General features: G+C 53.8%; 1 protein-coding gene across 5 annotated transcripts in view; it reads right to left on the bottom strand.

Moving 5' to 3' along the window:
• Positions 1 to 75: 75 nt before the first annotated feature.
• L3MBTL1 (L3MBTL histone methyl-lysine binding protein 1) overlaps positions 76 to 21959 on the bottom strand; it is a 31573-nt gene continuing 9689 nt past the window's right edge. For 4 of the 5 annotated variants that reach the window (XM_064465040.1, XM_064465039.1, XM_064465038.1 and 1 more), the window contains 20 exons: positions 20696 to 20919; positions 19761 to 19905; positions 19471 to 19609; positions 18635 to 18758; positions 17916 to 18003; positions 15645 to 15736; positions 14898 to 15002; positions 13870 to 14005; positions 13251 to 13351; positions 12037 to 12188; positions 10969 to 11045; positions 10447 to 10532; positions 9825 to 9935; positions 9427 to 9541; positions 9078 to 9177; positions 7927 to 8124; positions 7554 to 7600; positions 6457 to 6614; positions 5560 to 5622; positions 76 to 4563 (listed from right to left, as the gene is read on the bottom strand). In XM_064465040.1, the coding sequence (XP_064321110.1) occupies positions 4429 to 4563; positions 5560 to 5622; positions 6457 to 6614; positions 7554 to 7600; positions 7927 to 8124; positions 9078 to 9177; positions 9427 to 9541; positions 9825 to 9935; positions 10447 to 10532; positions 10969 to 11045; positions 12037 to 12188; positions 13251 to 13351; positions 13870 to 14005; positions 14898 to 15002; positions 15645 to 15736; positions 17916 to 18003; positions 18635 to 18758; positions 19471 to 19609; positions 19761 to 19905; positions 20696 to 20919 (2396 nt within the window). In that variant the 3' untranslated portion in view covers positions 76 to 4428. The remainder of the gene's footprint in view (positions 4564 to 5559; positions 5623 to 6456; positions 6615 to 7553; positions 7601 to 7926; positions 8125 to 9077; positions 9178 to 9426; positions 9542 to 9824; positions 9936 to 10446; positions 10533 to 10968; positions 11046 to 12036; positions 12189 to 13250; positions 13352 to 13869; positions 14006 to 14897; positions 15003 to 15644; positions 15737 to 17915; positions 18004 to 18634; positions 18759 to 19470; positions 19610 to 19760; positions 19906 to 20695; positions 20920 to 21959) is intronic. The other variant, XM_064465037.1, reaches the window with a different exon arrangement.

Genomic DNA, 21959 nt, shown 5'->3' on the forward strand with positions numbered 1-21959 from the left:
CAGCGGGGACAAGCACCTTTCCGCAGGGGAGGCAGCAGGGCTGCATAACCAGTCTCCAGCTGCACAGACTTCCATTGCTCACATTCGTTTATTATTTTAAAACATTGACAAAACACATCACACCATGATCTATATATATAAATTTACTTTTATACAGGTATAAATTTATATATATATGACCTTTAAACCTCTCAGGACAACAAAGTTCCAGAATAGCTTCACTGGCTACAACAAAAGTATTTCTGTTATGAACACACAAAGAGGTGGTGCAAATATCAAAAACGCAGAAAAAAGAAATTAAAAACGAGTGCAAAATGAATGAAAGTGCAAAAAAGCTTTTGTTATCATAATCACACTCCTTCCAAAATACACCTCCTTTTTCCTCCCTCCCAGGACAAGCAAGCCTCGGGCCCCAGAGGGGAGGGGGGGATTGGAGGAAGGGCGCCAGGCTGCAGCCCACCAGTCTTTCCCTCTCCTCTGCACCGAGGGGTTCCCTCCCAGAGGTTACGGAGTGAGGAGCAGAGGAGCAGCAGCGGCCAAGCCACAACCCTCTCATGGCTCCCTCCTCCAACGCCCCTCATTGCACTCATGTCCCCAGATTTGCCTCTGCAAACAGCAGCTGCCCTAGGCCCCCAACCCTCCTAAGCAACTTGGAAGGTTTCTTTCTTTTAGAAAAGTGCTTGTGATCGCCACGGATACCACTGGAGGAAGGCAGAGGCAGGCAGCTGGGCTCTGGCGAGGTGGGCACAGCTGCCCTCCGTGCTGAGCTTCAGGCTGGCTGCTCTGACAGCAACGGAGGCCTCAGCCTTGTGCTGTCACAGTGCTGCCCAATTCCACGAGGAGGAAGAAACACCTTCCAGAGAGGCTCCAGCTGCTCCCGTGCACCCGGAGTCACGTGCAGACCAGCCGCCCCAGAAGACACGCTATGCCCAAAGCTGGAGTGTGTGGTAGGACATCTCCCATGGCTCCAGCTAAGTCCTGCCAACACCATCTGCAGCAACTGGGTCAGATGACAGAAGCACAGGCCTGGGGGCCTCCACTCAAAAAAAATTTGACTTGAGAAATTCTTCATTGACAGAAATTTTGGCTGCAGTCACATCTCTCAGAAAGACCCCAGTGAAGAACCTGTGGGCCAGACTCAGCCCCATTGTCCTCTCCAGCTTCTTAGTGACGCCGCAGTGTCCGGCCCTGTGAGGAGTCTGGTCAGGCAACAGGGAAAGGATGAAAAGCTTCGGTGCTTCTGCCTTGGTCACAGCTGCCCTTGATGCTCCCTGAGGGGAAACTCCCAACCAGGGCTCAGTACAGATGGAGGACCTGCCAAGGCCAGGGGTGCAGCAAATCTTCCTTCTCCTGACTTCCCTCCTGGGACCAGAGGCAACTTCTGCTTAACAGAGGACACACCACCCAAGACCCCGGGACCAGGTCCTGCCGCCTCCACAGAGCACCACATTAAAACAGCGACACACCAACAGTAGGGGAAATGGCGTCGTGGTACTTCTGCAAACACCCATCCACACGTACACACACAATGCTTTGGGTTTGGTTTGGTATTTAAGGAAACAAGAAGGTTCTAAGTTTTAACAGTAAATAGCCCTTGACCACCTTACAAACCCTGTAATGCTCTCACCCAGATGAATCCAGCAGCTTTGTACTCAAATGGCCGAGTCAGCCCAACAGGCTGATGAACTGATGCTCAAGACAGCAGGTAAGTGTGCACGACAGAGACCTTCCCATCTCACATCACCCTCCCAGTGGGGCTGGTTTTCCTGGCAGCCACTCCCTGCGCAGAGCTCAGTCCCAGCAGAGACCTGGGCTCCAGCTCTGCAGCCAGACCCCACAGCCAAGGGAGAGCACCTCAGCAGTCCTGTCCCATTTGCGTCTGCTCTCTTAGAGGGAGGTCAAAAGAACCCAGGTAAGGCAGTACACCCCTTGGGTACCGCTTCCTGCTGATGCCCATGGCTGGCAGAGCCTGGAGAGCATGGCTTGATGGCACCCAACGAGCTGATGGCGTTGCACCCAGTCTTGTGGGCCAGCCATGGCTTGGCTCATGGCTCCTCTCCCCGTTCAGCAGGGATCTACTGAGCTCACCACCACCTCAGCTGTCCAAGGCAGCCCTGTGAGAAACAAGGCTCTCCATCCTTCACATCTGATACCTGGGTAGCAACTCCTCTCCCAGCACCCAGGGACGGCGCTTAGTCCCTTCCCCAACGGGAGGAATGACTTAGCATGAGGGAATGGAGCAGATGAGAATAGGCTTTTTTCATAAGATGTCTCCCCATATGCTCAATAACCAAGTCCTGTGCAAGGGAGCCATTCTGTTCTAGATCACACCTTGAGAGCTCTTGGCACTGTTTGCACAGACTCTCACCGCTGAACGTCCCAGGGCTCCGCTTCTCCCCCAGCACACAGTGGCCCAGAGACTCCCCACCAACTGAAGAGACCAACTGCAGGACCATTTACTGCAGATGATGGATGACTTGGGGAGTGACTATAGGACCCAGGGACATGGCTGTTCCTTCCTACTCCCTCTCTCCACAGCCAGCCACGCTGCAGTACTTGAAGAGATGGAAGAAAATAAAATGGGAAAGGAGAGGGAGAGCTGCCTAAAATAAACCCAAGCATTGACAAAACAAATACATGGACTAGTTGCAAGTCCTGCATGAAGGGCAAGCAGCAGACATTTCAAGAGCAGGTCGAATGCAACCCCAAATATTCAATAAGAAAGTCAAATGCTACATTTCCATGGGAAGCCTAGAACAGATTGACCGAGGTGTGACAATGGCTCCCAAAGCAGCACTGCTCTGAGACACATTGCTGGTGCACTAGCTAAGATCCCTTCGTCCCTGTCTTTGGGCACTGGGAAAGGGGGAAAAACTGTTTTGCTACTGATATGTCATCCTTGGGAACGGGAAAGAAAGCAGATGTGGGACTCAGATCACATCACTGCAGGCTACAGAGAGCCCTTGGGGCAGGTGGCTGCCCTCCAGCACTGCACTGCCACACCACCGCTCCAGTAGCACCCACAGCAGGCGTGCACAGGGTGACAGACCACAACGAGAGCAGCATGGGTGCTGCCAGGGGACACAGGGACTATCAGAAGCTGCCTGGGACTCCACAGGACCTGGCTCTGCTGTCCTAGCCTACTCGGCCTCTCCTCCATTACAAGTAACAGTGTTACGTGGGCATTCCCAAAGTGCCTGCACCCTTGCTGAAAAGGAGCTATGTTACTAAAAGGACAGAAAAAAAACCCCAACCAGTTAACTGCTGAATTGCTTTTAGCTCTGCAGGTAAGGAATCCGGGGACAGCAGAAGGTCCTGCTCTTAAGCCAGCAAAACCTGGGGGCTCGAGCAAGGGCAAAAAGGGAGAGAAGCTGCCTTGGCAGGATTGAGTCAGCCAACTCGGGAACACCTTCAGAAGCAAGCTGTGGATCAGCCTACGGAGGAATGGCTGTCTCTTGTCCTTGGCAACTGTCTCTGCTCTAGAAAGGGCCTTGCTCCCAATATGTGGGCCAAAGCGGGCCTGACCTTCCTTTGCAGATGATTTTTTAATTGTTGCAAGAAGAACAAGTTAACCAAAAGATCCTTCCTCCCAGAGATGTGCTGGCCAAGACAGCCTGAAGTGCAAGAGGAAATGGAGTCTGTTCTGCACCCACCCTGGCCCTGGCCCTGCAGGGCCCTGGGGCTGCTGCGTTATAGCAAAGAGGAATAAAGCACAAACACTGGTTGTAGGCAGAGCAGCAGCCAGGACACGCTGCTCCCTGGAACGGGCAAGAGGTGGGCCAATGGTTCCCAGTGTGGTGAAGGGGCAAAGCAAAGTCATCATCTGGCCTTAAAAAGGAAAGTGAATTCTTTTTTAAAGAAAAAGGCAAAGTGAGCAGAAGCTCCTTGAGAGCCTCCCTTGGAAATGACGTTAGCACAAGCACCCCCTCCAGAGGAACACATTGGGGGGGGGGAGGGGGGAAATCTCTCTTAGCTGCTGAGCAAAGCCAAGACCAGCCTTTAAATGGGTGCAAGTACGTACACAGGCAGGCAGTCCCTTCCCATCTGAGTGACCTGAGTAGTGGTTTCAGCCCCTAGCTTCTACACCCGCCGCACTGCTCCCCTGTCCCTCAACACACACCCCTGAATCGGTGCAGTCACAGCAGGACATGGGGGGCAGCTGTCACTCTAAGACGGGCTAGTCCCATTCCATCCTCTGGCCCTGCAGCCACCCCTGAAGCTTGGGGTCAGCCTGTACCCAGCGCTGGAGGAGAGCAGTGTGGAGTGGAGGGGAGAGGATGGGAGATGAACTGGTAGGAGTGGAGATGCAGCATCCGAGAGGACATGAGCAGGACGTGACAAGCTGCAGTCAGTCGGGGAGAATCTGTCCTGACCAGACAGTTTGGCAGCACCGGTGCTGAGGGAGGGTCCCAATTGGGCCAAGAAAAGTCACTTTAAGGTGTCATCAGCATTCTTGAACATGAGGATGGCATTGTAGATCTTGAGTGCTGGGCCCAGCTTGACACTCATAATCTTGACGATGTCAGCCTGCGTCAGCAAGAGGAATGCCTCACCATCGATCATCTGGAGGAGAGCAGGGACAAAGGCACCCACTGAAAACACAGGCTGTGAATTCCTAGGGACAGCCAGAATGGGCATGACCTGAGGACACGCACAGTCGCACTCACCCTCAGCCAGGTGCCACAGATGGTCCCAGGGAATAGGGCAGGGGCTACCCACAGTGCTCCTACACTGCTCCAGATAAACCAGAGCTGGGAGCTCACCCCTCAGGATCAGGGCAGAGAGGGGGAAAGGCCTTTCCAGGGGCTGCCCCAGGAGCTCTCGCTGCAGCTGGCCTGGGCTTTTGCCTCAGAGCATAACAGGCACAACACAGAGCCAGTAGGCAACCTGCCCTGGGCAAACACCCGTCCACTCCTGGCACACGTGGAGGCTGCCCCCAGCTCAGCTTTGCATGCCTGAGTACCCTTAAAGCACAGGGGCCATTTATGAGCGGGCTGGGACACTTGCTGTATCCACGTGTGCTCAAGACCAGTCTGCTCTGGGTGTACTGTACATGACAGAAAGCAGCCTCCCTGCACACCTGTCCACAGAGGGGTCTAAAAAAAATGAACCTGTCTGACAGACAGCAGTGCTACCGAACTGATGTGCTGGTGAGAGGATGCAGGCAGGGATGGATGAACAGGTGAGGAGTAAACAGCCTCCCTGAGGAGGTGATGGTGCTATTAAGGCTGCAGCACCATCCTCCTCCTGCTCCCCCAACCTAGCCTCCTCAGAGGGGCCCTCCCTCACCCATGCCAAGAGGGGCTGGGCAGCACAGCTCCTCGGGGGTCAGCACCTCCCCTCCTGCCCCCGTATCGCACAGGCAAACAGCTGCACACTCGAATGCAGTGGGGCTGCTGCCCCCAGGGCTGCAGGGTGGGATCACTGCCAGGTGCTGGACATGCTCTCAGCATTCAGCAGCAATCTACTGCAGGAAGGCCACTGAGCAATTGCTCCTCCCTGCGCTGTTGGCAAACACCTGCCCTTGGCCACCTGCACTCATCCTCCAGTCCTTCTCACCTCATCCTTGAAGAGCTTGGCTTGGTCCTCGCAACCCGTTAGAGTCTGAACAAAGCTAAAGACCTTGGAATAAACAGAGAAAAATGTCAAGACACCAACACTGTTTCTGGCTGGAGACCCCCACAGCCCACATCCTCACTTCCACAGAGGCATTTTGTGCCCTGTAAGGTAACATGTGGCTGTTAGGGCAAAGGCTGCAGTTGCAGCACCCTCCCATGCCTAGAGATCACCCTTGGACCAGGGCACAGCTGCTAGCCTCCACCAGCCCCAGAGTAGCAAATGCTACAGCAGCTTCTTCTCCAGCACAGCAAGACGATTCCCACTGAGGGGTGGGGACAGGAGCGGGGCATACAGGAGGTTAATGGGGAAATCAGGCAGGGCTGGCTGCTGGGGCCAGTGCCAGAGTTCCAGCTACCCAGGCGTTAAGAAGGGCCATCACAGATGCCCAAGTGAATAAAGGTGATAATGAAAAATCTGAGGTAAAGATTTCTTTTTCAGAGAATCAGGGAAGCAACTTGTTATCTGCAAAGCCTATGGTTTAATTTTTTAACTTGGCAATGATGAAACTGATCTCTTTGGCAAACTGTAACATGCTGAATGAAGACTGCTGTTTGCCTTAAGCTGCCTGCCCCAGGCTAGGGTCCCATTCAAGCCAAGCAAGAACCTGGCAGCTCTGCACGTGCTTCCCAGAAGCTGCCATCACGGCTCATGTTTGGAGCTGCCCACACGGTACCCCACAAGCATATCCAGTGGACCGCCTTCTCGCTAGCCCAGGAGAGTGGCCGCTGAAGCACCTCTGTGCCTGGTGCACGTACCATGGTGCGCACAGACAGGTAGAGTGCTCCCAGCCATGCCAATTGGATAGGAGCCAGCACGCAGTCTTCAAAATCATCTTACCTCATCAATGGTCCACTTGGCCACTGTAGTTGCTGTGATGCCTGCCACCCCTGGCAGGAGTTTGCAGTGCTGCTCCCAGCAGAGCGACAGGGAGCGGTCAGGGTGGGCAGACAGGGCAGACATGAAGAGCGACTGGTGCATATTGTCTGAAGGAATAGCTGGCAATGAAAATGCAAGATGTGATACAAGGTAGAAGGGTAAGAACATCCCATCCCATCCTACCCTACAAGCCTCGGGGAGGGCCATATTCAGGGGAGGGCACAGGGCTGGCAGCAGATGGTCTCATGGGTCCAGGTGTCAAGAGCTAGTGCTTGTCCCTTGAATTAGGAGGATATCAGTGTATCCAAGTGTTTGGTTTGGTGGGATTAGGGATGGCAGGGGAAGAAGTTCAGAGATGAACTTGGCTTTGCTTTGTTCTCACCACCTTCAGTCATTCATTTTCCATTCTGAACTAGATTTCAATATCAGATTTCACATCAGAATGCCATCCCATATCATCCATTTTATTTTGGGTTTTTAACAAAGCTTTCCCCTTGCCCTCTGCTCCAAGGAGTCAAGCATGGCTCCCAAGAAGAGATCCTCTTCATTCACCCCCAGCACTGGGGTAGGCAGCAGGACAGCCCATGGTAAAATGGAGACAGGCTGGAATAAATGTCAGTCATCAGAACTAAAAGCCAAGCAAACTGTCCAGCATCAGATTTTTGCGCTGCAGCAGTAATTTGGTGCTTCACAACCACACTGACATTTTAGGGTAGAGCAGCCACAGGATGAAGGCACAGCATCCCTCTCTGAAGAGGACAAAGTGCCAGGGAAAATGCACTGCCATAGAGAGAGGATCCTAATTCCCTGCCCTAGAGCACTCAAAGATTCACAGACATAAACCAAGAGACATGATGAGGGGCCTAGCAGAACTCTGGTAAGAGGCAGGGATGCTCCTTGTCAGACGGTCAACTTTGGCAGTGGACCACAAGCTCCTCACCAGTGCTGACCTGCATGAGGTCTGACCGAGCGAGCCAAGGGAGACCTGCCACCAGTCACCACCCCAGCTCCTCAAGCCTTGACCCTGTGATGACACCGTGGCAGAGGACAGCACTTACTCTGGAAGTCTTCCTGCTGGATCTTCCGGTACTTTGGAGGTCGCCCTCTAAAGAGACAGGAAGAGTGATTTCCAATTGGGTTAGGACTGGCCCGAGGGCCCTCCTCCACACCGCACAGAGCAATGCCTTGGCAGTGGGAGCAAGGATTACCTCTTGGACCCTCACGCAAAGGGTTGACAGCTAAAGACACAACATGTGGGAAGAAAAACCAAGAGAGGTGCCCAACAGAGCTGGAAGGACAAACGCCAGCTGCCAGCAACCATGCTCCCCCGCAGTCATGGAGCCTCTCTGGCTTGGCCATCCCTCCCAGAGATGGCAGTCACGGCACAGGGGCCCTGCACTGCTGCACGGTGCTCACTGGACTTGCTCCTACCTCCCGTGGTGCCGAGATTTCTTTCGCTGAGAGAAGCCAATCAGGTTCCTCTTGCGAGTTGAGGCCTCAGTGTCAGACAAGTCCGCCTTAAGCCTGCCCTGGTTCTTCTCTGCCAGTGGGCACCCTGAGAGGCAGTAATGGGCTGTGAATCTCCCAGTCACGTGTCCTGACCCATCACAGCCTGGTGTGGGGCACTTCCTAGAGAATAGAGTGGAGGCAAGCGTTGGACCTGGCTCAGAGGAGCATGGAGGCGCGAGCTAGCAGGGCCACCCCTCTACCCCTGAGCACAGGAAGCTGTAGCCCTGGCAACGTAAAGCAGAGTAAAGATGTACTAAACAAATTCCCTGGGGCAAGGGCACTGGGTGCATGGGCAGGGCACACCCAGTCCCTCCAGGTAAAAATATCCATCCCACCTTCTCCACTGCCATCACAGTGACCCTGTGCAAATCACTACAGTGCTGATCAAGCAAGTCATTGGGGTTCAGAGTCTCCCTCTTCCCTTCCTTGCCCTCACAGGTATCCAGACTAGCCTCAGAGTGAGGAGGAAGAAAGTGTCACAAGTGCAGCCAGTAGAGAAAACCCTGGGAGCCAGACATGCCTTCTCCATCCTCAGGGATGCTCCACCATACTCACTCCTCTTGACACCAGCCTGCTGTGCTGGGGTCAGCACCACACCATGGCTGGTTTCCCCTGGAAAAGGTCACACAAGCAACTGACTGAGCTGGGGGAGATTCACTGTTCCTTCTCAGGACTCCCCACCTCACAACCTCACAGTGAAAGGCATCCATGAAGGGTGGGAGGAAAATTGTCCTCGAAGTTGGTATCAGTGAACAGCATCTTAGAGGCACTGTCCCCTACGTAGTCTATGCATCTCCACAGGTAGAGAGGCACATAGGGCACCCCCAGGGGTTCTGCGTGCCACAGGACAGGCACAGAGCAGGAGCTTAGGGAAGTTACACTAGGTGCAGGCTCAAGGCTGCCTTGGGGCCCAGCTTGGGGAGAGCCCCTAAGCAGGGTGCAGAGCCAAGCCTGGGGTGGGTGCAGGGAACAGCTGGATGCTGGTGGGGGTGGCAGGTGCGGAGGAGTGAAGGAGGGACAAGCACAGGCCGGCAGGGAAGCTATGCCCTTCTGAGCTGTGCTGGGGAGCTCACCTGTGGTGAAAGCTGTACTTGGAGCTCTTGGTGTGAGGGATGCTCTTGCAGCCCAGGGTTGGGCAGCCCCCATGGGCAGAAGAGGCTGGTTCCTTTGGCCCTAGACCAGAGGAGAAACAGGAGAGAGACTGTCATGGCTGCAGCCACACGCAGAGCCAGGGCTCTGGGCTCCCAGCCTGCACCAAACAGGGAGGACTTTTCCAGCTGTCAACTCCACAGAAAAGCCCTTCCTCCCTGCCCATCCTCAGCCAGCACCTGCCCTCCCATTTCTGCACATGGTGGTAGTGACAGTGGGGATCTGGCACACTTGGGCCCTGGTACGAGGGACTCACCCAGGTGCAGGACTTACTGAGAGGAGGCTGCAGTGGGTGTCCAGTTTTTGAGCACCAGCCTATGGGATGGATATCTGGATGATCGGCATCAATCCAAAAATCATAGACGTGGCTCCAGCCATCAAAATGGATCTGGGGAGACAAGCAGAGAAGTCACCCTTCAAACCTCAGGGCACCTCCCTGAGGAGCTCTGGAGCCCTCCAAGCTGACAGCAAGCAGCAGCGTAGAGCTGAACTGCAGCACAAGGCTCTCCTCCGCTCCTGGAGCCAGGCACTGGGACCTGCCACCCTCTGCATGGTGTGATTCCAAGATCTCCACACACTTTGCCACTGAAACTGGCAGTGAGTTGGGAAGGACAGGAGCAAGCCAGCACAGTGCCTGGACCCAGGCTCAGCACCAAGACTCCAGCACCCACCTTTATTCTGTGGTCTTCCACGTCCTCCACACTAGCCACTCGGATGAAGGAAGGAGTCCTCCTGTCCACTGCCTCCAGCTTCATGTTGACCAGGAAGCTGTGTGGTGGGCGCTGGGGCCAGGAAGAATCCAGGTCAGCCAGGAGCAGGGCCATGCTTCGGGCTCCCGCGCTCCTCAGCAGCTTTCCCAGCAACGTGCGCTCCTCAAGCCCAGCTCCCAGCCCTGGCCTGTCCAGGTAAGAGCCATCCCAGCTCACAGTAGCAACAGGAGAAAGTGGGGACAGGCCCTCCATATCTGAGCTGTGTTTAACAAGATGGGAAAGCTGTGCCCATAGGAAGAAGGTCTCCAAGAGACTCATTTTAGGGACCTATATTGCAGCCACATTTGGCTGGACACAGCTGCAGCTGCTGCAGTTGGAGAAAACTATCAGGCAAGCCTAAACGATTTCCCATCACCCAGCTCCCATCTAGCCAAGAGGATGGTCATACTTCCCATTTTCCCAGTTTTGAACTATTTGCCCTGACTTCTGAAACTTGAGTGTAGATCTGAACCCCAGGCCTGTGGCAGGAGTGATGACCCAAATTCCTGCCCAGGCACAGTGAAGCAGATGATGCAGCACTCACCACTTTAAAGGCCCAAGCTGGGACAGCAGATGCTCCTGTTTCCTTTAAGTACTTTTCCCATGTGAAGTTGTCGGGGTCAGGATAATCTAGAGGGTGATGATGCAGAAGGTGAGACATGCCTGCAGGAAGACAGCAAGTACCCCAGAACACCTACTGCCTTGAAGGACCAAGCAAGTCTGTGCCAGGCACACAGGAACCCAAGAGACATCAAGAAGTGCTACTATTTTCTCACGGGCCATGAAATCCAGGGTACAAGGAAGCAGAAACACTGCACAGGCAGCTTGGGTCCTCGTGTCTCCACTTGGCCCAACACAACCACCATGTTGCACCTGAACATGTGTACAGGAGCCTTGGCAGAAGCATGCTGCCTCCCTGGCTGTGGCCTTGCTGAAGGAAGCTGCCTGGGCCTGCAGACAAGCAAGAGCCATGGGGTTTACACTCCAGGCTCCCCACGCCACCTTGGGAAGCCTGTTCCCAAGGGGATGTGCCAGTGAAGGCAGCACTCCCAGGACACTGACTCACCTTGAGGAGGTGTGAGGGGTTTGCCGTGCTCCTGACACCATCCAACTGGGTGGATGTATGGACTGCTGGGGTCACACCTAGAAAACAGACCCAAACTCTTACACAGGGCTGAGATAACCCAGCTCATCACCACCAGACAGTGTGGGCTGCAGGGGCCCAGGGCAGGCGACTTGGCAGCAGCCCGCAGCTGTGCAGCACCAACACAAGCCCCTGCAAAAGCTGAGGTCTTCTACAGCACCCTTGTCCTTGAGTGACCCAGGGAACCATGGGCCCAGGCAAGGCACGGGCTAGAGCAGCGGGACTGCCGCTCAGGGGGCAGGACACAAACACACCGCGGGTGCAAGCCCTGCCACAGAGCTGCTCAGGGAACAGCAACCCTTTGCTGCGAGTGGGGAGTCAGGCCATGCCTTTCAGAGCTTGGAATGGTGAGACCTGAGCAGTCAGGGATCTCGTGTCTGGGTCATGGCTCCCAGCAGGCCACAGCACACTCAGGTACTGCTGCTTCACAGGTCTGCCCTGCTGCTCAGCACCAGTGGGTGGGGAAGAGCCGTGGACAAACACTGCAGCCCCGCAGCTCCTCAGGGCAAGAGGTAAGAGACGGTCAGAGGACTCCAGCCACAAAGGGAACAAAGTTGCTCTCAGGACCCTGATTGTGCTAACTGGCCATTTTAACCGGCCTTAACCAGCCTCAGCTGAGACACCTCCCTGCCCCAGCCACAATCCCCTGCCTACAGGTGCAGGAGCTCCTGATCTTAAAGATCAGGCCTTCAGTCTTTGCACTGCAGGTGGGCCCATCTCCCAAGTGGGTTTCAGGGCAAGTGCACAGTATGTGATCACGCCTGTCTTTGCCTCACGTTAACTACAGCGCCATAGCAACGTTCCAGGAGGTGACATGGAACAAGTAAAGCTTTGTCCCCCAGCACAGGGGGGTGACCCTCTACCTCACTGAACCACTGGTGGCCTGTCTGCAGAAGCATGCTGGGACTGTCCCATGCTTTCCTGAGCTGGCTGAAGCAGTGGCAGGGTATCTTCCCAGCACCGGCACCCCAAGAGACTCTGTGAACTTACCAGTAGTCATAAGTATCATCCCAGTTGTCAAAGTGCACCAAAAAGCGATTGTCCACCACGTCAGTCACTGTGGCAACACAGATCAGGGAAGGGTTCATGCGGTCCACAGCTTCAAGCTTCATGCCCACCTCGAAGCCTGGGGAAGCCTCGTGCTGGGAGGAGAGTGGGGCAGGTTTCTTTCAGAGCTGTAGTCCCAGCGGCCTCCTCACCACTTCCCTTGCCTGCTGCAAAGAGGCACCAGCCCAAACCCTCCCAAAACCAGGCCCTCCCTGTCCTCTGGGCAGACCCAGGACCACTTAGGATCCCAGAAGGGTGGTGCCCTGCTGTGCATGCAAGAGGAGAGGCAGAGGGTAAGTAACTCAGCTTGGCCACACAAAGAAAGAGGAGAAGAAATCTTCAGACCCTCTGGATCTTCTATAAGCAGTAACCTCCAAGAAAAAAACAGCCGCCAACTTAAGCTGATTCAGATTTTGTCACAAAACACTTGTTTGTCATCACGCTCCTCCAGTGTTAGCAACAACCAATGCCCTAGGCTTGTCAGGAGGAACTGGGCTCAGGCCCTTCATCCCACCTTGCCTTTATCTCTTGGATCCAAAATCTGTGCAAAACACCGTATCACACACGCTAGTGGGATTGCTACAGCAATGAACAGGAGGGGTTTAGACACAATAAATAACTTAGAGAGACTGATTTACCAGTAGGTTTAGTCTCCTGCAGCTGACAGAGAAATCATCAACATTTTGCACCCCGCTATATTCCCACTTTCCTTACCCAAATTGCTACATGAAAAAAACACAGAGACAGAAACAATGAAGATGCAAAACAGAGACAAAAGAATTAGACTTATGAAACATTAACTGATGGTTTTTGGCAAAGTAATTGTTGAGAGTAGCAGTTACTTCTCCTTACCAGTACTTTTGCATGAGATTTAACTGTCCATGAGACTGACCTGGATGAAACTGTGAGTCAGACCCATGCCAGTTTGGGGCATACCATACTAGTGTCCGAGCTACAGATCCTCAGCAGCAAAGCATGCCACATCTCATTAAGCAATACCAGCAGTACACCCTCCTGGCCCTCTGCACTGTGGGCTTGAGAAATGCAAGGTGGGCAGACAACAGCCTAGCACTGGCAGAGGCATTCTGCTCAACCAAAGGGGCAGAAGTCACACCTGAACCTGTAAGCTCTGGCAGGAAGGAGAAGCTGCTACTCACAGTGTTTCGGACCACGAAGAGGTGCTTAGGAGCTGCTTGAGCCTTTGTTATCTTCAGGTAGTTTGACCAGCTGAATTCTTCTTCCTTATAACCTACAACCCCTCAGGAAGAGAAATAAGAGCAGTGAGTTCACAGAGAGCAGCCACGAGGTTGTGAGGCTGAGCCCAGCCATTCCCGACCAGCCCTCACCCTGCCAGGCCCATCCTGCTGTGGTGGATGGGATCTACAGCAGCCCTGGGAAGCCCAAAGCGTGTGGCTTAGGCCCAATGGCTGACTTTGAAAGGGTGCTAGAAAATGTTAGCAGTGGAGTGGAAACGCAGAGCTCAGCTTCTCCCTGGAGACCACCAGTCCCACTTGCCCTGGGGCACAGCTCCTGGCTCCAGCCTGGCACTGGGACATCCAGGATGACAGGGCTTTGCCCCAAATGAGAGCAAGCAGAGATCTTTAGTGTGACGGCCACCTGAAAGGTTGTCATGTGGGAACTCCCCCAGCACAGTAGCATCCCCTGCTGAGCCCCACAGAGCCACACTGTCCCCATCTCCAGCTCTGTGTTTGGGGGTCCACTACTTGTCCCCCTCCTTCAACAGGACCCACCAACTGAGACCTGCTAACTCCTTACCTTTTGGGGGCTGGAGTTTGTGCCCTGTCTCCTCAAACCAGCCAGCAGGGTGGATGTCAGGGGAGTCAGCATTCAGCCAGAAATCATGGCACTCAGAGTAGCCATCAAAGTGTAGGCGCATCCGGTAACCGCACACCTACCAGCAGGGAGGGCAGGAAAAGGAAAGGGCCATGGAAACCTCCTGCTGTCCCTGGCTGAGCATCACACACACCTCCACTCCCGCACACAATCTCAGCATATCACGTTGGGAAGCCAAGGGTCAACCATAGGCCAGTGCCCAAACAGGAGGCACATGCCAGTCCCAAAAGGTGTCCAGCACGGAACAAGGTAAGTGCAAGGCCACCACAAGCCAGCCCTAAGAAGGGAGGTTCAGGCTGGTGCATGAGATCCCACAATGGGGCACCTTCGCGAGTCCAGCAAGTGCAAAGATTCCCTTTTCTGCACCCGAGGGAGATGCTGGCACAGGGCTTTTGCGTAAATGCCATTCTGCTTTTGTGAAATCTCTCCAGCAGCAAGAACAGCAGCCACTGTTGTATGGGTGATCTCCCTGGCTGCCTGGTGAGCACTGTGAGGCAAGGCTGGTTCGGCTACCACATGTCTGAGTGGAGAGCCCCACAAACAGAGGGCCTCCACGGACACAAGGAAGAGCAATGGGATGCCTCCACACCCTCCATCTCAAGGGCTCAGACCTGTCTGAGGAGCATCACCTTGAAGATAAGAAGCCGTTGCCATCACCACAGTCCTTCCCCCCATGGCCCTGCTGTGTCAGGGTGATGACAGACCAGCCTAGCTGGGGCATGACAGCTGCTCCACAGGACTGCCTTCTGCCCCTGCAAACTGGAAGGAAACTCCCCGTTCGCTTGACTGAGGTGCTGGAGCACCAGCTCAGCTCATGCAGCGACATGCAGGCGAGGGCCCAAGGCCCGTCTCCTCCACAGGCCAGCCGGCAGCACCTCCCCTCCCCCAGAGCCTCCCGCAGCTTGGGCACGAGGAGGAACCAAGACACAGGGGAACCAGAGGCACCTTACCTCAGCCACTGTCAGGATAAAATACATAGACGGGTGCTGTGGATCGATCCCCTCCAGCTTCATCCCCACTTTAAAGCCATTCTTGTGCTGGGAAGCTACTTGGTACTGGAAACAAAAATTAAACTACAATGTAAAAAAAGACATATGTAGTTGGGTCTAGAAGCATCCCAAGGAGCAACCATCAGGCAATGGAAGCTGCTGGGACCAGGAGATTGTGGGCCACAGGTTATGTTGTCTTCCAAATTTTAATTCTTTTCCCACAGAAAGCCACATTCCTCCACCTCCTTGTGGGTTTGCATCTCTTGCTACTGGCAGGGCAGGGTGTCCCTGGGCTAACAGCCATGGCCAGGGAGAGTGGGCATGGGCCTGGCTCTTCTTGCACCCTGACAATCAAGAGGCCTGGGAGCAGAGACACAGCACAGCAACGTGGTCTCAGGAGAGCCCACACCTGGCTTCAAGGAAGGACCAGAAAAGCTCCGCCACCCTGCCAGAGCCACAGGGGTGTCCTAGGCAAATGTGGATGCTTAGGATGGGGGACAGCACCCTGCTGGGGAGGGGGACTCAGGGCAAATCAAAACTGGAGGCTGACTGGTCACCTCCAGGTAAAGATGGGAGCTTGCTTATTGCTCAGAGTCCCGCAAAACAGAGAAGCAAGGAAGACAGACAGGAGAAGGAGGAGGGGTGGGAAAAAAAGGGAAAGAAAAGAGAAGATGAAAGAGGGAAAAAGACAGGAAAATCCCAACTCACATCCTGGAAGAGATCTAAAGGGGCAGCGACAGCTTTCTGCTCCTCCAGGTAGGACGCCCAAGACCAGCCTTCTTTCTTCTCCTCACTGGCACCTGAGCGCAGCACAAACGCACACACAAGAGGCGCTGCTGAGGGTCTGCTCCAGCCTCTGTCCCTGCCTGCCTGCCTCGGCACAGCATGGAGGACAGGCAAGCGCAGGGGTCCTGCTGGGGCTGCATCCCGCTCTCACGCAGAGTTCTGCATCCCTGCAAAGCTCCAGCACCATCCTACCAGAGCCCCTTCTCCAGCAAACCTGTCTGGCTGTCTGAGGAGGGACAGAGCCAAGAGGCCCCCTCTCACATAGGTCGCCATGACCCAAATGTCATGTCTGTCGCTGTACAATGCTCTAGTAAGGCACCTAAGGAGCCTGAGAGACAAGCCATCCTGTGCAAAGCATCAGGACTCCTCTGCAACCAGTCCTCCTCCAGCCAGTACATCCGAAATGGCCACAGCACTGATGGATCTGGGACAGCCAGCAGGATCCGTCCAGAGGTCTGGGCATCACTCCCAGCTGCAAGGGGCTCCCAGCCAGTCAAACCAGCAGTAGGCTCATCTCCTGCTGCCACTCCAGAGGCATCAGCTCTGCCATCCTCTGCTCTGAGACAAACATATAAGCCCCCCTTGGCACACCAGGGCCAGCCTGATATCCTAGAGACACATTTACCCTTATGGTGTTGACGAAAAGAAGACAGCATCGTCTCTTCATAGGCAGGGAGGTGCTCCTTCACACCTTCAACCCCCTTGGGAAGGCCACAAAGGCCTTGCCTGATGCACATGAAATACAGCCCAAGTCTCTTGCTCCCCAGCCACTTTCTCTCCCTGCTTCGTAGCACCTGAAGGGACTCCAAGAGTGCTGTGCAGTACGTCCAGCACTGAGTAATTCACAGCCATGGCAGACAGCCTTGGGTAGATCAGACCAGAAATGCAGTGGAAAAACAGACCAACTCCTTCCTCCCTTCGGCTTAGGGGAAGTGGAGACGGAAAAAACATGAACTTGCAGAAGAAATTAAAGCTGAGCTTCAGTGAGCAAGGTTACTAACCCAGATGCTTCACTAATACTTAAGAGTGACTAACAACTTTATTATTTTTTAGGACATAGGAAAAAAGTGCAGGCATGTTTGTGGAATCCACAAGTACAAGTTCTGCACTTCTGGAGAATAACAAATACACCTGGAGATAGAGTATACACCGACTCTACTGCACTGAAGAATCCAGGCATGTATTTTGTTTGCTGATGTACTTCTAAAATAAGAGAAAACAAAATGCTGAAATAAGAAGGCTCAGCATTTCTTATTTGTATGCAGCAGGGAAGGTTACACACTCGGGGCTCAGACTATTGAGAAAAGGACCTGGCAAGCGAGTATGAGATCCCTTTTTAATAGCGGTTAACTCAGTGTAGCATCAAGGGTTAACAACATCTGGCCCCTACTACTGTCCCTATATTTGGCTATGGAGAGGAGTATGGAGCTGGAACAGTTTCATTTTAAAATTACTTTGAGTATGACCTTTCACTATTCAAAGACAAAAGGTTTCCCATAAATGTTTATTTTCAATATTTTCCCAAGCTTGCCTTCCCCCTCACCCCCATTGCACTGCAGGGAAAAAAACAAACAAGTAAACACTGCACCCCACAGCTTGTCTCCTTTCCCTCTGTGTCAACAGCTCTGCATTGGAGATCTCCTCTGATACGGTCCAGCAACAGATCCCCATGAGATGAGACAACCCCAAATCACCCAGCTTCAGCGGCACTGGACCTACAAGAGGAGCTACCAAACTTGTGAGCTCCCAATCACATGAGGGAAGTTCCCCATAAGACCATCCAAAAGTGGGGGGGCAAAGCCAGATGTGGCGCAGAGTCACGTTATTGCGCAGGGTAGTGCCTCTCAGAGCAAACATGGTATCCACGAGCAAGTAGAAATTCAGCTCCCAAGGGGAGGGACCAGAAAGCACTGTACAGTACGGCCCAATGTCTGAAGAAGACACAGCCGTATCTGTAAGGGTGCACCCTTCCCATGGAGAGAAAGAGAGGAAAGGAGAGAAATGGAAAGAGACAGAGAGAGCAGGATCAAGCAAGCAGAGGAGCTTATAAGCCTTCAGGAACATGTACTAGCCATTGCTGAGTGTTTGACTCTGCTGGAGCACCAAAATGCTGGTCCAGCCCCACAGCACCACAGTGGAACCCCACAGCCATGGGGGGAACACTCATCCCACCACCTGCCCAGCCCTCCATACCGTGTTGGCTCCCGTTCCATGCATCAGCCTCCGGATTGCTCATGGCAGAGTCTCCTGCAGAGTTTTTTTTCTCTTCCTGTTTTTCCTCCTAGACATGAGAGCAGAAAAAACAGAAACCCATCGTGCTGGAGGTCTGCACAGAGGTTTACGCTGTGTGTTGTACCCTTGCACCAGTGCCAAGAGCCATACCGTGCCTCTGCAACATCCGTGATTTGACTGATACTTGGCCCAGAAATGGGCAGCCAAGAGGTTCTGATGATGGGAGCCTGAGGGGGATTTTGGTGCTGAGTGGTGGCAATCACACCTGGAGTGGATCTGCTACAGTCAGGGCTGGGAAGCAGAGCTTCCTTATCCCTTCCCCAGGATACATGTCATGCAGATAGACACTCTCTTACTTCAACACTTACTTTGGCAGCCCAGACTCAAGAGAGCAGTTGGGAGTGCTTGATTCCTACCGCCCAATCAAGATGTGTCTAGCACTGCCTAATCCGAGGTGCTCGGCATGCCAGCCAGCCACGTGCCTAGAAGCCCTGATGCTCCAAACATTCAAGTCTTTTTGGCATTAACAGCCAACAGATTACCCCTTCGACATATAGCTGACATGGCACTAAAAAGCCCCGATGAGAACTGCACACACCCACAGTGCATCCAGGGGTGGCCCATGGCCTACCCTTGACATGGGCACATGCGTGCACATGCCCTCCCTGCCCCATTCCTACCATTTGTTCAGATTCATATTCTTCCTCTGAAGGGCTCTGGTAGTCCTTCCTCTTTCGTTTCTTCACCGGCTTAAGGATTTCAGTGGCATTGGTGCTGCTGGAAGAATTTTCCACAATGACAGACCTGCACGGAGGAAGGGAGAGTAAACCACTGCGGTACAGTACATAGCAATGGCTGGGGTGTCATTAAGGGAGTGGCTGCTGGAGAATCACTGTCGCTCCATTTCTCACTCACACATGTTCCCATCCCTCCTGACTATTGTATGTGCTCCTCTTCGTGCACAAGTTGGCAAGAGGTTAGAACCAGGGTACAGACCAGTACAGACCAAAATCACCCTCAGACCCTTGGGTGTCAGAAATCTGAACACAGGGAGGGATCAAAAGTGATCTAGTTTCATAGCAGGGCTCTGAGCTGCATCAGAATCAGAACAAGATGCTGCAAAACAAGTCCCAGTAGTCACATATTAGTAAGCAGAGGGGCTGGAAATGCCCTTGTGACCCACGCTTCCCACTGCTGCCCAGCCTGGAAGCACCCACTGCAGCAACCTCCTGCTGCAGCCCTGCTCCAGCAAATACATGTTTATGAAGCCACAAATTGAGCAGGAAAAAATCTGGCTCCTGTGCTTCCTGCTGCCCCCTGGGACAAGTCTTCATCCCGCCCCCACGCTGCAGCCAAGGCCCTCCACCTACAGGAAAGAGGGGAAAAAAGTGGGGTCCCCTGCACCTGCCGGAGACAGATGCGTTTGCATCCCTTGCTGGACCATGTGGACCAGGGGAGGGAGGGCAGACAGACAGATGGATATGGCTTTGCATGGAGCAGACTCCCCTTCCTTTACCTTTCTTTGAACTGCTGGTGACAGTGCTCGCTGCAGAAGCCCCTGCCTTCCCGGGCTCCGTCTGACACGTGTCTCCGGCCACAGGTATCACAGTGGCACATGCTTTCTCCTGTTGGCAGCTTGGTCTGCTCCGGCACATCTGAGTCAGAGAGAAGGCGAGCAGTGAGGCACAAGGTGCAGAAAAGGAAGGAGAGAGATGCAGCAGACATTTGCCTCGCTCAGGGCCTATGCCAGTTAGCAACTGCTGGATGACAGTGCCCAACCCAGAAGTGCCACCGTGGTGCCCATACCTTGAGCCACAGTAGGATTGTCCCTGCTGGTGGGTGCCACCTCTGAGTCCCCATCTTTGTCTGTACGACACTCCTTTATAGCTTCCACTGGAGGCATCTTATCGGCGCTCACCACCTTCAGCGTCCCATACTCATTTATTCGAAACTATGTCATTGAACCAAAAAACATGGAAACATAGTTAACAAGGAGGATAGAAATATAACTTGATAGCTAGCGGGTGCATGTGAGCTTGAAGAATGAGAGAGACATGTCAGTCACTAGTGTGTCCAACAAGAAGACGACTCTTCCAATGATAGAGGCCAGCACGGCACCGAAGTCGCCTGTCCTGCTGCCCCTCCCTGCAGTCTGTGCTGGCGGCTGAGCCTGCCAGGGCAAGCACATTTGCCCACACCTGGGTAAGACCAGCACCAGCTGGCCGCATGAGGGGCAGGGTGATGGCTGGGGTATGCGGTGACCTGAGGCTGAGCAGCAGCTGAGAAATTGATGCATTTCGTACAAACTATTTCATGTACCAAGGGGTATACCTAAAGGCACTCGCTGTCTGATGAGCTCAAGGCCACTGTTTCCATGGTCAGTGCAGGAGTTTGGTGAGAGCCAACTCCATGGCTCAGCTTGGAAAGAAAAGATGCCCTGCACAGCACATTAGCATCCCTCTGCCTCCCTGTGCAGGCCCCCAGGCGTCACGTGTGTGCTAAGCTCACGAGATGGGAAGGGCATAGGGATGGGGCACAGGAAGAGCCTTGCAGAGCTGGAACAGCTGAGGGATCCTCCAGCTGGGAGGCAGGCACTGCCAGGGGCCACATCACATCCTGGTGGTCCCTGCCTGGCACTGGCTGGGGGACTGCCACTTACAGGGGCAAGGAGCTGCAGGGATTGGGGGGGCAGGGAGGGGGACATGGGACGAACAAACACGGTGGCCCAGGGCTCCACTTACCCGCAGGTTACTCCCAGGCAAAGTAGCCACCCCATCTTTCCATTCCAGCACACGGACTGTGCTGCAGGTCTGCACCCCGCTGATCTGGGGAATGACAGTAGCTGTGATGGGCTCACTCCCTGCTCCCCTCTCTGGCCTCTCAGCCCCTGTGCTTCTCTGTGGTTCCCGGGGGAATCGCTGAATTTCTAAGGTGCTCGTGGGGAGGTTGATGGTAGTGGCATTTGCTTGAGAAGGGAAGAAAGGAAACAACCAGAGGCATACACAGAACACTTAACTAATGCAAACAAGGCTCAAAGGCAGCTCAAAATGACAGAGCGGACATAGTCTCCCAGACAAGGGCTCAGTGCTGTGGGCTAAAGCACCCACAACCCGGCAGCATAACCCAACGAGATCTGCAGCCAGCAATGGCTTGTGCTGGGGCATGGCACTGACACTAGCCACATTCAAGGGTTCAGCCTAACCTCAGACTGTTCCCATGACCAGGATGCCCTGATGTGGCAGGAGCGTGCTGGTGAGCTCCTGGACTGCATCTTCCAGTTTAGTTTCATTTAAAAGGAGCACACTGTGTTGCCCAGGGCCTCTCTGCAGTGGGAACCAAGGCAGCAGGCGCAGGAAAAATCAGGAGATTTGCTTTTAAAGACCACCCCTGCTCTCACCTAACACACGTTCTTGCTTTGCTCACACACCTCCTGAAAGATGCTGGTCAACTGGACCGAAAATTTTCATCCCAGTTTTCAAGAAAGGTAAGGAGGACAGCCCTAGTAATTATAGCCTTGTCAGTCTCACTTCATTGCCTGGTAAAATTATGGAGAAGGTTATTCTGGACGTTAGTGAAAAAACACTTGCGAGACAGCACAGTCACTGGTCACAGCCAGCACCGGTTCCCAAGGGGAAAGTCCTGCTTAACTAATTTAATTTCCTATTAAGAAAAGGTCACCCATCGGGTTGACAAAGGGAAGCCAGTATATGTGGTTTTGTTTTCTTTATTTTAGCAAAGCTTTTGATACTGTCTCTCACAGTATCCTGCTGGACAAAATGTCCAGCACACAGCTAGACAAGTCCAGAGTACAATGGGTGAACAATTGGGTGACAGGTCGGGCTCGAAGACTTAGAGTAAATGGGGTCACATCAGGCTAGCAGCCAGTCACCAGTGGGGTACCGCAGGGCTCAGTTTTAGGGCCAATGATCTTCAGTGTTTTTAAAAACGATCTGGATGCAGGAGTCAAATGTACATTAAGTAAGTTTGCTGATGACACTAAATTAA

Source organism: Phalacrocorax carbo, chromosome 14 (genome assembly GCF_963921805.1).
Source record: "Phalacrocorax carbo chromosome 14, bPhaCar2.1, whole genome shotgun sequence".
NCBI lineage: Eukaryota > Metazoa > Chordata > Aves > Suliformes > Phalacrocoracidae > Phalacrocorax > Phalacrocorax carbo.